Source organism: Macrotis lagotis, chromosome 1 (genome assembly GCF_037893015.1).
Source record: "Macrotis lagotis isolate mMagLag1 chromosome 1, bilby.v1.9.chrom.fasta, whole genome shotgun sequence".
NCBI classification, from domain to species: Eukaryota; Metazoa; Chordata; class Mammalia; order Peramelemorphia; family Peramelidae; genus Macrotis; species Macrotis lagotis.
This window is the reverse complement of record NC_133658.1, coordinates 925,601,829-925,615,686: the sequence shown is the minus strand read 5'-3', so window position 1 is coordinate 925,615,686 and position 13,858 is coordinate 925,601,829. Positions and strand designations below refer to the sequence as shown.

At 45.2% G+C, this 13,858-nt stretch overlaps 1 protein-coding gene and 1 long non-coding RNA gene across 4 annotated transcripts in view; one reads left to right on the top strand and one right to left on the bottom strand.

Moving 5' to 3' along the window:
• Nucleotides 1–12,546, top strand: part of LOC141510066 (uncharacterized) — a 44,490-nt gene extending 31,944 nt beyond the window's left edge. For all 3 annotated transcript variants that reach the window (XM_074220055.1, XM_074220056.1, XM_074220057.1), the window contains one exon: nucleotides 2,343–12,546. In XM_074220055.1, coding sequence (XP_074076156.1) covers nucleotides 2,343–10,759 — 8,417 coding nt within the window. In that variant the 3' untranslated portion in view covers nucleotides 10,760–12,546. The remainder of the gene's footprint in view (nucleotides 1–2,342) is intronic.
• LOC141510099 (uncharacterized) overlaps nucleotides 1–13,137 on the bottom strand; it is a 29,760-nt gene extending 16,623 nt beyond the window's left edge. Inside the window, exon 1 of the long non-coding RNA XR_012474770.1 lies at nucleotides 12,137–13,137. This is a non-coding gene — a long non-coding RNA (uncharacterized LOC141510099). The remainder of the gene's footprint in view (nucleotides 1–12,136) is intronic.
• Nucleotides 13,138–13,858: the final 721 nt, after the last annotated feature.

Genomic DNA, 13,858 nt, shown 5'->3' with positions numbered 1-13,858 from the left:
GGTGATGGGCAGATGAAGGGTATATATGTGTGTGGTTAAGGTAGGAAAGAAAAATAGCTCCTAAGAAGTGGGTAGGTTGAGGATCTGAGTGGTTAGCATATCTAAGAGAGAGAGAGTCTATGTATGTAAAAGTCCCTTAGGATGAGGGTAGGAGTTGGAAAGCTGAGAAATATTGTTATACAGACATCAAACTCATAGAGGAAGGACGGGGAGTTACCTGGAGGGCTGCAGGCAAACTGCCAAGATTTTGATTGAGTGGGAGATAAGAATAGTATGAACTTCAAAGAAAAAGAGGTTACTGAGTGATGGAGGAAGGGGAAGAAACTGGAAGTGGCAAAAGGGGGATCAAGATGCATTCTGACTCTTCCACCTCAATCAGTGAACTGAGGAGAATGAGAAAAGGTGCAGCCAGTATTAGAAAGGGTGGGCAGGGAAAGTGTGTCAGCAAGGGAAAGCCAAGTTTCAGTAAGAGCTAGTAGTTGATAAAAGTGGGAGAGAAATAGATTTGAGATGAAGTGAAGGTTGTTGCCTATGGAACAGGCATTCCAGAGGGCATAGTGAAAGGGCTGGGCAGAGTTAGGATAAACTTTTGGAGTAGAAGGATCAGGGGAATGGGACTGAGGTATCAGGTGGTGAGAAATGGGAGAATAAGGTTTTGATGATGATTTACAGAGTACAGAATCACTGGGATGTGTAAGGAGTGAGAATGTTCATCACTGAGTAAAAGGTTCCATTCATTTTCCCAATGGAAGCTGAAGATCAGGCTAGAGACAACAGCAAGAGACGGGATGATCAGATCAGAGGTTGGATAATCTTTTGTCATAGTCTTGCTCAGGTGGATTATGTGAAGTACAATGGTACCTGGAAGTTTCCAGCCCATCTTGACCCCCACCTCTCATTTTCAGTTTGGATCTATTCAGATACTTATACATGTGGTGGAAATATGTTCTAGATTATTTCTGACATTCTTCCTTGCACACAGACCTTTTGATTTGGAAAGGGTGAACATGGACCCCATACCCTCAAATGATAGGTCCTCTGACTTCAGAAGGTTTCTGGTGTCTGCTCTTTTGATAAGGCAGTATATTTCATCTCCTAGACAAATTTATGATAAGGGGAAGCATAAAATTATACAGGAGATGAGAATGAGCTATACTGTTTCAAGAATGACTTTGAGGGGCAGGTAGGTGGCACTGTGGATAGATCATTAACCCTGGAGTCAGGAGGACCTGGATTCAAATCCAACCTCAGACACTTGATACTTACTGTGTGACCTTGGACAAGTCCCTTTTTACCCCATTGCCTCACAGCTCCCCTCCCCCAAACTCAAAAATTGCTTAGAGTAAATAAGTCATTGAAAATATCCAAATTAGGGGGTGGCTAGGTGGCACAGTGTATAGAGCACCAGCCCTGAAATCAGGAGTACCTGAGCTCAAATCCAGCCTCAGACACTTAATAATTACCTAGCTGTGCGATCTTGGGCAAGCCACTTAACCCCATTGCCTTGCAAAAACCTAAAAAAAATTAAATTAAATTAAATTAATTATAAAAGACATATGAAGAAAGACACTATGAGCTTCTAGAGATAGAACTGATAAATAGAAATATAGAATAATAGATACACACACACACACACACACATATATGTGGGGGAAGTGTGTGTACTTATTCATGTCTAATGGTAGTCATCTCTAGGGCAGAGGGGAAGGAAGAAAAAAGAAATTTATAGGATAACTTGGTTATCTATGCAAAATCCATAGCAAGTTGTGTATAATAGATTTTCAGTTTCATGTACAATCATCTTTTAAATTATATCATATTATTAAAATACTTGTTTTATTCCACAAATTAAAAAAAGTGACTTCCCTTCATCACACAGAAAGTGTCAAGTGTCTGAGACCGGATTTGAACTCAGGTTTTCCTAACTACAAGACTAGTGTTCTATCCATTCTATTTCAAGAAGAGTTAAGAAGGGGTGGCTAGGTGGCATAGTGGATAAAGCACTGGCCCTGGAGTCACGAGTACCTAAGTTCAAATCTGGTCTCAGACACTTAATAATTAACTAGCTGTGTGCCCTTGGGCAAGCCACTTAACCCCATTTGCCTTGCAAAAACCTTAAAAAAAAAAAAAAAAAGAGTTAAGAAATGCATGAGTCTGCAAACTCTGGTCATTTGATTGTGAGATCTTCTGTTCTGTATGCTCACCCAAAGCTTGAAGGGACAATATAATCAAAGATGGAGTCTATTGAGCCCTGACCAAACTCATTCATTTCCCCTAGATTAAATGCTCATTCATTTGGGCTTCCCTTTTAATACTCTATTTTCTGTTTTCCCCCTGTGTAGCCAAAATATATAAGAAAGCAAGAGAAAAGGAATTCATGAAATTAAAAGAAGCAGAAGAAAAACAAAGAAAAGAAGAGGAAGAATCCATGCAATCAAAAAAAGAAGGTGAAGAATCCATGGAATTATTAAAAGAGGAACATGTGGAATTAAAACAAGAGGGACCCATGGAATTAAAAGAAGAGGGACCCATGGAATTACAAAAAAAGGAACGCATGGAATTAAAAGAAAAGGAACCCATGAAATTGAAAGAAGAGAGGCCCATGAAATTTAAAAAAAAGGGACTCATGAAATTAAAAAAAGAGGAAGCCATGAAATTAAAAGAAGAAAAAGAGGAGCGAAAGAAAGCAAAAAAAGAAAGAGAGGGACAAAAGAAACCAAAAGAAGAAAAAGTGGTACTAAAGAAATTAGAAGAAGCAAAAGAGGGACCCATAGAATCAAGAGAAGAGGAACAAAAGAAATCAAGAGAAGAAAAAGGGAGACTCATGAAATTAAAAGAGAAACAAAAGAAATTTAAAGAAATGAAGAGAAAGAAATTAAAAGAAGAAAGTCCCATGAAATTAAAAGGAAAAAAAGAGGAAGCCATGAAATTAAAAGAAGAAGAGGGACTCCTGGAATTAGAAGAAGAGGAACAAAGGAAATTAAAAGAAGAAAAAGAGGAACAAAAGAAAGCAAAAGAAGAAAAGGAGGCCCTCCTGAAATTAAAAGGAAAAAAAGAGGAAGCCATAAGATTAGAAGAAGAAGAAGAGGGACTCATGGAATTAGAAGATGAGGAACAAAGGAAATTAAAAGAGGAAAAAGAGGAACGAAAGAAAGCAAAAGAAGAAAAGGAGGCCCTCCTGAAATTAAAAGGAAAAAAAGAGGAAGCCATGAGATTAGAAGAAGAAGAAGAAGAAGAAGAAGAAGAGAGACTCATGGAATTAGAAGAAAAGGAACAAAAGAAATTCAAAAAAGAAAAAGAGAAACGAAAGAAAGCAAAAGAAAAAAAGGAGGCCCTCCTGAAATTAAAAGGAAAAAAAGAGGAAGCCATGAGATTAGAAGAAGAAGAAGAAGAAGAAGAAGAAGAAGAAGAAGAAGAAGAAGAAGAAAGACTCATGGAATTAGAAGAAAAGGAACAAAAGAAATTCAAAAAAGAAAAAGAGAAACGAAAGAAAGCAAAAGAAAAAAAGGAGGCCCTCCTGAAATTAAAAGGAAAAAAAGAGGAAGCCATGAGATTAGAAGAAGAAGAAGAAGAAGAAGAAGAGGGATTCATGGAATTAGAAGAAGAGGAACAAAGGAAATTAAAAGAAGAAAAAGAGGAACGAAAGAAAGCAAAAGAAGAAAAGGAGGCCCTCCTGAAATTAAAAGGAAAAAAAGAGAAAGCCATGAGAAAAGGAAAAAAAGAGGAAGCCATGAGATTAGAAGAAGAAGAGGGACTCATGGAATTAGAAGAAGAGGAACAAAAGAAATTAAAAAAAGAAAAAGAGAAACGAAAGAAAGCAAAAGAAAAAAAGGAGGCCCTCCTGAAATTAAAAGGAAAAAAAGAGGAAGCCATGAGATTAGAAGAAGAAGAAGAAGAGGGACTCATGGAATTAGAAGAAGAGGAACAAAGGAAATTAAAAGAAGAAAAAGAGGAACGAAAGAAAGCAAAAGAAGAAAAGGAGGCCCTCCTGAAATTAAAAGGAAAAAAAGAGGAAGCCATGAGATTAGAAGAAGAAGAAGAAGAAGAGGGATTCATGGAATTAGAAGAAGAGGAACAAAGGAAATTAAAAAAAGAAAAAGAGGAACGAAAGAAAGCAAAAGAAAAAGAAGAGACCCTCCTGAAATTAAAAGGAAAAAAAGAGGAAGCCATGAAATTAAAAGAAGAAGAAGATGAAGGAGAAGAAGAAGAAGAAGAAGAAGAAGAAGAAGAAGAAGAAGAAGAGGGACTCATGGAATTAGAAGAAGAGGAACAAAGGAAATTAAAGGAAGAAAAAGAGGAACGAAAGAAAGCAAAAGAAGAAAAGGAGGCCCTCCTGAAATTAAAAGGAAAAAAAGAGGAAGCCATGAGATTAGAAGAAGAAGAAGAAGAGGGACTCATGGAATTAGAAGAAAAGGAACAAAAGAAATTCAAAAAAGAAAAAGAGAAACGAAAGAAAGCAAAAGAAGAAAAGGAGGCCCTCCTGAAATTAAAAGGAAAAAAAGAGGAAGCCATGAGATTAGAAGAAGAAGAAGAGGAGGGACTTATGGAATTAGAAGAAAGGGAACAAAGGAAATTAAAAAAAGAAAAAGAGGAACGAAAGAAAGCAAAAGAAGAAAAGGAGGCCCTCCTGAAATTAAAAGGAAAAAAAGAGGAAGCCATGAGATTAGAAGAAGAAGAGGGACTCATGGAATTAGAAGAAGAGGAACAAAGGAAATTAAAAGAAGAAAAAGAGGAACGAAAGAAAGCAAAAGAAGAAAAGGAGGCCCTCCTGAAATTAAAAGGAAAAAAAGAGGAAGCCATGAGATTAGAAGAAGAAGAGGGACTCATGGAATTAGAAGAAGAGGAACAAAGGAAATTAAAAGAAGAAAAAGAGGAACGAAAGAAAGCAAAAGAAGAAAAGGAGGCCCTCCTGAAATTAAAAGGAAAAAAAGAGGAAGCCATGAGATTAGAAGAAGAGGGACTCATGGAATTAGAAGAAGAGGAACAAAGGAAATTAAAAGAAGAAAAAGAGGAACGAAAGAAAGCAAAAGAAGAAAAGGAGGCCCTCCTGAAATTAAAAGGAAAAAAAGAGGAAGCCATGAGATTAGAAGAAGAACCCATGGAATTAGAAGAAGAATTCATGAAATTAAAAGAAGAGGAACAAAAGAAATTTAAAAAAGAAAAAGAGGAACGAAGGAGAGCAAAAAAAGAAGAGGAACGAAAGAAATCAAGAGAAGAAAAAGAAGAATTCATGATATTAGAAAAAGAGGACCAAGAGAAATCAAAAGAAGAAAAAGAGGTACCCATGAAATTAAAAAAAAAGAGAGAGGAAAGAAAGAAATCAAGAGAAGAAAAAGAGGAAGCCATGAAATTAAAAAAGCAAAAAGAACAAAAGAAATTAAAAGAAAAAGAAGCTATGAAATTAAAAGAAGAAGAAGAAGAAGAAGAAGAAGAAGAAGAAGAGGAGGAGGAAGAAGAGGAGGAACAAAAGAAATCAAAAGAAGAAAGGAAGCCTATCATGCTGCCTCGTGAACACGTGGAGACAAAAGCTCTTGAGAGCATAGTAGTTGAGAAAAGAACTTCTCCACCTTCCTCTGCCCTTTTCTTGGTGACTGCAGATGTGCACAAGGCCCATATTATAGAACCCTCCACCCCTCCACCAGAAGCCCTGTCTGACTCTGTGGAAATAAGCCTGAAGCTAATGAGGAAAACACGCAGCAAAAGAATCAAGAAAATGAAATCTGAAATAAGCAAGAAGGAAAAGGAGATGAAGGAGATGGTCCAGGAAGAAGTTCAAGTCCAGGAAGAAATTCTTGTAGAAGCCTCTGAGTCAGAGAAAAGTCTAAAGGAGGTAGAGAAAGAGGTTTCTTGGCGAGAAGATATTTACCGCCTCATGAGCCTCCGTATTTCAACTTCAGTAGAGACCATGGCCAAGAACTTGAGTGAGGAGCTGGTAACTATGGCCCGGGAGGTACTGGTGGAGCAGCAGCCCAGTTGGGAACTCTTTCAGGAGATCTACCCTGAGGTGAAGGAGCCCATCCTGGAACCAGTCAAAGATGTGGAGAAGATGAAAGAAGAAATGGAAAAAAAGGCAATGGAAGAATTGGCATTCACCCCTCCACCCACTCCAAAAGCCTTATTCCTTAAAGGGCGTGATCTTAACATGGAAGAAATGAAACTGGTCAGGAAGGAAGAGAGACTGACCAAGAGAGAGAGTAGACTTATGAGGAAACAGAACAAGCTGGCCATGGTAGAAGATGAACTAACCCAGAGAGAGGACCATCTGAACAGGATACATGAATTGCTGGCCATGGATCAGAAGGAGCTGCTCAAGGAAAAAGAAAACTTGACCAAAGAAGAGTCACTTTTGATCAAGAGAGAAGAAATCCTGACTCAAGAGGACAAAGACCTGGAAAAAGTCAGGTTGTTCAATGAGGAAATGAAGGAAGCTAAAAATAACATTAGAATGGCCAGGCAGGAGAGGATAAAGGCCAAAGAAGAGAGCATAAATGCCAGGGAAGCAAAGAAAAAAGACAAGGAAGCTCTTCTCAAGGATTTCAAAACAGCCGAAAAGGAGAAGTTGCCATTCATTGAGTATAAGGAACAGGTCAAAGAGAAGAGGGAAGACATCAGGTTGAAATTAGAAAAAGCTCAAGAGGAGAGAATTCAGACTTGGGAGGAACGAATGAAAGCCCATGAAGAAAGAGAACTGGCTCTTTTTGCAAAGTATGGTCATATGGGAAAGGAAGACATGATAATTGTCTTTTCCTCTGATGAGAAGATGATTATGGCAGAAGAGAGGAGACTAACTCTGGAAGAGATGGAAGTGATCAAGGAAGAGAAGAGGCTGATCAATAAAGATATAGCACTGACTCAGCAAGAAATGATGTTGATCCAGAGGACAAAAAAACTGATCCAGGAGCAGCAAAAACTGTTAGAATTGGAGGCAAATCTGCTTAGAGAGGAGCAGAGATGCGCCCTTGAAGAGAGAGCTGCCAAGAAGTTATCTAAAAAACTTCAAAAGAAGACAAAGAAGCTCCTCTTCTCAGAAAAGGAGGTGCCAATCCAAGAAAAAGGTAAAGAGGGTGAGGAAGGAGAGGCTCCACCTGAAAAGAAGAAGCAGCTGCCCAGGGAAGGGGAAAAATTTATTTCCACAAAGGTTTATACTGAAAGAGAAAAGAGACTTCATGATAAGATGAAGATACTACTCCCTGGGGAGAAAGAACTAGTGCAGGAGATGGTGGGTGTAGAGGGAGAAGATGAGGGAAAAGAGGAGAAAGAAGAAAAGCATAAGCTACCCACTAAGGAAGAGACTTTGCTTATGGAAGAGAAGAGAAGGAAGAAAATGGCAGAAGTAGTTGAACTGGAGAAAAAAGAACTGTTGATGGAAGGTCAGGAGCAGCCACGGCAAAGGGAGGAACTGGTAGAATGGGAGCTGCCTTTTGAGAGGCAGAGACTGCTCATTGCAGAGAAGCTCCTGCTCCAAGAAGAACTTGACATAACCAAGAAAGAAAGACAGTTGATCATTGAGATGAAGGAGCTGATCACAAAAGAGAAGCTAGCAGCCCAGGAATTACTGGAAATAAGTGATGAGACAAAGGCTAAGCATCTGAAGGAAATGAAAAAGACTGAGAAAGAAACTGAGAAAATGAAAGATAAGCGGAGATGGCTCAGACTGAAGAGGCAGCAAGTCTCTAAAAGGAAGAAGCTGGACAAGGACACATTGCCTCTGGAAAAAGAAGATATAGGTCAACAGTCCTCAACCAGGGCAAGTCTGCAAAGGGAACAAGAGAGGTTGGTGGCCAGTATGAAGAGGCTGACTGAAGAGGAGCGAGAACTGATCAATGAGCATAAGAAACTGTCCATGGAGGAAAAGGTGCTAATGGAAGAGCAGAATAAACTGACAGAGAGAGAGAAGAACATTGCCAGGAGGGAGCGCAAGTTGGCTCTCTTGGAAAGGAAGTCCTTGGAGGAGAACCTGAAGGGGGTAGAAGGATTCAATATTGAAAAAATAAAAGATACCTTTGAATTAACCCAATGGCAAAGGAAGTATCTGGAGGTCCAGAAAGTTGAAGTTGCACAGGAGATTGAGGTCAAATCCATATTTATAGAGGAGGTAGAGATGGCTGAGTTGAAGGAAGAGGAGGTGGAGGAAAAGGAGGAAGGGAAGAGATCATTGATATCTAGGAAGAAAATGGCTCCCTCTCAGAAGGAGGAGGAGGAGAAAGTAAAGGAAGAGGAAGAGGAAGAAGAGAAATCTGTCTATCAGGAGGGTGCCAAGGAGGAAGAAAAGGAGAAGGAAGAGGAAGAAGAGAAATCTGTCTATCAGGAGGGTGCCAAGGAGGAAGAAAAGGAGAAGGAAGAAGAGAAATCTGTCTATCAGGAGGGTGCCAAGGAGGAAGAAAAGGAGAAGGAAGAAAAGAAATCTGTCTATCAGGAGGGTGCCAAGGAGCAAGAAAAGGAGAAGGAAGAAGAGAAATCTGTCTATCAGGAGGGTGCCAAGGAGGAAGAAAAGGAAAAGGAAGAGGAAGAAGAGAAATCTGTCTATCAGGAGGGTGCCAAGGAGGAAGAAAAGGAGAAGGAAGAGGAAGAAGAGAAATCTGTCTATCAGGAGGGTGCTAAGGAGGAAGAAAAGGAGAAGGAAGAGGAAGAAGAGAAATCTGTCTATCAGGAGGGTGCCATCCAGAAGGAAGATGAAATTGAGAAATACGCTTTTCTGGGAATTGTGGGAAAAACAGTGCATTGGAAAGAGAAACAACAGAAATTGATTCCAGGGTCCAAGGAGGCCCTAATCCTCCCCCAGCTTAGTGAATCCCAGGAAGAGATGCAGAAATTAATGCACCAGCTCAGGGTCAAGCACAAGCCCAAACCCCCACCCCCACGGAAGTATCCACCTAAGGCAAAGGAGGCAGTGGCCCTGGACATCATGGAACCTGCTGCTGCGGCCCCCCTGAAGAAGACAGCCAAAGACCATTGGAAATGGTTTCTGCAGATTCCCCAGACTATTGGGGCCTTCAAGGGTGCAGTGGCCAAACATGATAGAACCCTGGCTGCTATTTATAATGCATTCTTACACAAGAGCAAGACTGGCAAAGGGGAAGGCTGGGACAAATTTCAGGCTGCCCTGAGGAAGATTCGCCAACAAGGTCAGGTTACCAAGGAAAGCCTAAACACCCTTTGCCAGCTACTGGAGGAGACGTCAACCTTGAAACAGATGGACTGGATGCAAATGGCTCATATGGAGGCCATTGCCTCTGACTGGGGGGCCCCAAAACCTCCCCAGCCAGTTCCTGAGCATGCTGCTGACATCCCACCCGCCATGGAAGTCATCCTGCCCCAGGAAGAATACCCTGGAGAGAAACTTCCACCCAGACACCCACTGGTGTCTGAGATTCCCTCTTTCCCCAGGCTACCCATTTACTATGATGCCCTCACCCAGGAGGTTCCCCCAGATAAGCTCACAGACATTCAACCAGAATTCCTTGAACCAATTATGAACAACTTGGCTAAGATTTCTTCCAATTACTCAGGAAAGATCCTTAAGCTCTTGAAACTCCAGAACAGTGTTCAATTTTGGAAAGCCCAGATAAAGGACCATCAGCGGTCCAGGCAGAAGGCAGAGAGAGTACGACTACCCACTGCAGCAAGGCCTGGACCCCCAGGAAGAGCCCTGTCTCCTGAAGTCAAATTGAAGCCCAGTACTCTTCCGCTGTCCACTGTAGCAAGGCCTGGACCCCTAGGAAGACACCTGCACCCTGAAGCCAGATCGGAGCCCAAGACTCTGCCCCTGTCCACCGCAGCAAGATCTGGACCTCCAGGAAGACCCCTGCCCCAAGAAGTCAAAATGGAGCCCAGTACTCCGTCCTCGTCCACTGTAGGAAGGCCTGGGCCCCCAGGAAGACCTCTGGCCCCTGAAGCCATGTGGGAGCCCAAGACTCTGCCGCTGTCCACTGTAGCAAGACCTGGACCCCTAGGAAGACACCTGCACCCTGAAGCCAAATTGGAGCCCAGGACTCTTCCCCTGTCCACTGCAGCAAGGTCTGGACCACCAGGAAGACACCTGACTGCTGATGCTGAATGGGAACCCAGGACTCTGCCCCTGTCCACTGCAACAAGGTCTAGACCCCTAAGAAGAGCCCTGCCCTTTGAAACCAAGTGGGAGCCCAGAACTCCAGCCCTGTCCTCTGCAGCAAGACATAGACCCTCAGGAAGACCCCTGCCCACTGAAGCCAAGGGGGTGTCCAGGACTCTGCCCCTGTCCACTGCAGCAAGACCTGGACCCCTAGAAAGACTCCTTCATCTACCCTTGGCAAAGAAGGGCATGCAATGGGAGACTTTCCTGGCACTCTACCACGTCCTCTTGGCAGTTCAGAAGCAAGAGGATCAACCCACAAGCTCTTCATTGATAGCCCAAGCCTGCCAAATTTTAGAACTCTACCAGAGCAAGACTCCCAAGATGCAGCAACTGCTTCAGCAGCTCTTGGATCGGAAGGCCCGCCCCCTTCAGGAGATCATCTACAAAAAAGCCCTAGAGGTCACAGAGCTGGTTCCCGGAGAGCGAGTCCTCTACTATCTCCTGTGTGACAAGGAATTACCCCCATCAGAGCCAGCCAATTTCAAGCTGGTGGTGCCCCTGCCAGAGAAGAACCGGGTGCACACTGTTCTGCCCTTGGGTAAGACCCGTTATGGTCTCCTGGAACTAGCCTGGAGGAGTCTGCCTCAACCAGACCCCCATCAAGCTGAGATCCTGTCCCGAATCCCCACCACTACTTCCCAGTGATTCTGGTTCTCCTGAGCCCTTTATCCCCACCTCCAGACATTTATCCCTGTGGGCTTTAGGGAAAAGATGCCGGGCAGGCAGGCAATGAGAGATGTCTTCTGGTTGAGCTCCTCCAGTGGCAGGTGGGCTCCCTCAGTTGCCTGTTTTCTGAATCCCTGTTCTCTACCACCATGAAGTCTTCCTCCCCAATGTGCTCAACAAACCCATTTAGCTTATGGTACACTCTGCTGACCATCATTTGGATTCCAAGCCACCAAGGGAGTCAGGAGATGAAGGAAGAAGCTGTTAGTGATTCTTCCTACCCTGCGACAGACTGAGCAGAAGGAAAAAGATCTACTGATGAGGAGAAAAGCTTGGCTGAGCCCTTGCCCCAGAATTCAAGGGGTCCAGGGAGAGAGGATCTGTATAAGCTGTAAACAATTTGGAGCCAGTCTCAATAGAAAAACAAGGGCAAAGAGAAATTCATTCCTTTGCTAGGGGAAGGGGTCAGGAGTTGACTGTCCTAGCCTTCTCCAGCTTCTCACAGCCTCAAGGGAGGAAGGATTGGATTTGGATCTTCTGCCTGTTCCAAATAAAAGTTGCAATATCGTCTTCCTAGTCTGATTTGCAGGGTGGAGGGGAGGTCTGTGGGGGCTGGCTGGATACCAAGAAATACCATATAGGTGGAGTTACTGCTTTAGGAGACATTGGAGTGGTCCTGAGACTCTTCTGGCATCACCCCAACACCATCAATTTCAGAAGATCAAGTGTCCAAAGTTCCCAGCCCCAGGGTCTTTCTCAACCCTCGCTCCTATCCAAGCTCTGGCCTTCACCTCTGCACCATCTGGCCAATAGACCTATTCCTTTTCTAACATGTGGGTTCTTCCTAGGGAAGGCTGTTTTCGAGTCTCCATGCCTGAACTATGACAATAGCTGCTGGGGGAGTCTGCCTGCTTCAGGTCCCACCCCCCTCTCCAGTCTATCCTCCATCCAACAAGTTTTCCTAACACTCAGGTCTCACTATGCCACCCCACTCCTCTCAGTACCAAATATAAATTCCTCTAATGTAAATTTAATAGTAAATTTAATAGAATTTAATAGTTGGAAGGGGGTTGTCAGACAACTAAGCTAAGCCATATTCAAAAGGAATCTTGGTGAGAGTTTTATCTAACCCTAACCCTAACCCCAACCCTAAACCTAAACCCTGGTCATGCAGCCAGTGATGGAAAAGTCACAAGTCAATAATTAAAAAATCAAACCAAAAAAAGTACACGATCAAGGAGAGTTCCTTCCCGGCTGGGAACTTCCTGAACACATTAACACTGAACCATTAACCTCTTTTTGAGTCCCACTATCCAACCAGTTTCAATCATCTTCATTGTGTCATTGCCTACTCACCGGTCACCATGTATCCACAGAACAGAATGAACGTTTCACAAAGCTTTTTAAAATTCCAGGCAAATTGTATGATGTTTCTTCATCTACAGGTTTAGCAATCCTGTCAAAAAATGAGGAAAGTAAGTCTGATGACTTAGCGCAGCCCTGCCCCCGCCTCCGTCCAACTCATATAGTTGTCATGGCCTCATCTCCCTGGTGTCGGCCGTCTTCCAGAATGAAGGACAATCATCATCACCATCCAGAAATGAGGTGTTGCAGTGTAGTTTCCATTTGCTTTAGCTTTCAAGGTTAATCTGCCATACATTTTTTTTGAATGTCTTTTCCCAATGCCACGCAAAGATAATTTCCAACGCTGATCTGTGTAAGATTCGGAGTTCCATGTTTTTCTATCTCCCTTTGCTGCCGGAAACCTGGAGGGGTCCTGCACCCAGAGCTCTGAGATCCCTCATTCGGTGGTGCCGAGAGAATCTCCCTAAGGAGTGCTGGCACAAGGGCTCCAGGGGCCGTTTGTGAAGCTTAGAAAACAGTCAGAAAGATGGATTCACTAACGCTCACCGGGCAGGGCGGGGGCTGCTGTTCGCCACAGCCTCCCAGGTTGGGGCCCCTGGTGCAGGTCCCAAAGTTGGGGTTCAGGGAAGCCCCAGAGGCTGTCCCCCGGCCCCCCTGCCCCAAGGAAGGCAGGTGCCCCGGGCTGGCTCTGTGTTCTTGCAGTGCACCCCGACGGCCCCCGGCCCCCGGGCCAACAGGTTCAGCGTCGCCACGGGAGCCAGGCTGGGAAAGAAGAATCACAGCGAAAACGGGGGGCCTGGCCCCTGGCATAATTCCCGCCGGACACAGAGGAAGCCCTGGGTTCAACCCCCCCATTCTGTGGGGTGCCCCAGGCTTGGCAGTCTGAAACTCCGTGCGGGCACACAGCAGGCGGTTAATAAGGGGCCCAGGCGGAGCACGGGGAGGGGCGCTCCTGAGCATGCGCACCAGCCTCCCCGGCCGGGCCCCGGGCCCGGGAGGAGCCGCGCTCGGGGGAGGGAGGGCCGGAAGTCCCACGAGCCGCACCGGAAGTCGCTGCTTCCGAACGGAGCCGCTCTCCTCCAAGCACTTCCGTGGGCCTCGCCTCCCCGGGCCGCCCCCCCACGAGAAGGCCGAGGTGGGTCCTCCAGGAAGGGCGGGGCCGGGGCGGGCCGGGGCGGGGCGCGCGGAGGGGAGGGGCTGCCTTTTCGCCACGCCCCTCCCCAGCCGACACGCGCAGTGGCCTGCTTCTGGGGGCGGGGCGGAGCTGCCAGCCAATCATCAGGTCTCTAGCTGTGGGAGGCGGGGCTTGAGGCCTGGCCAGGCGGCGGCACGCGACGGGGCTCCACGAGGCCCCGCACCCCAAACCAGCCGTTCTGCCCCCAACTCTTCTTCCTCCTCGTGTTCTTCCCCCGCGTTGTCCTCCTCTTCCTCCTCTCCGCTTCCTGTTCCTCTTCTGCCTCTTCCTCCTCCCCCTCCTCCCCTCCTCTTCCCCCTCCTCCTCTTCCTCCTCCTCTCCCTCCTCCTCCTCTTCCCCCTCCTCCCCTCCTCTCCCTCCTCTCCTCCTCCTCTCCCTCCTCCCCTCCTCTTCCTCCTCCCCTCCTCCTCTTCCCCCTCCTCCCCTCCTCCTCTTCCTCCTACTCTCCCTCCTCCTCCTCTTCCTCCTCCCCTCCTCCTCTTCCTCCCCCTCTCCCTCCTCCTCTTCCTCCTCCTCTC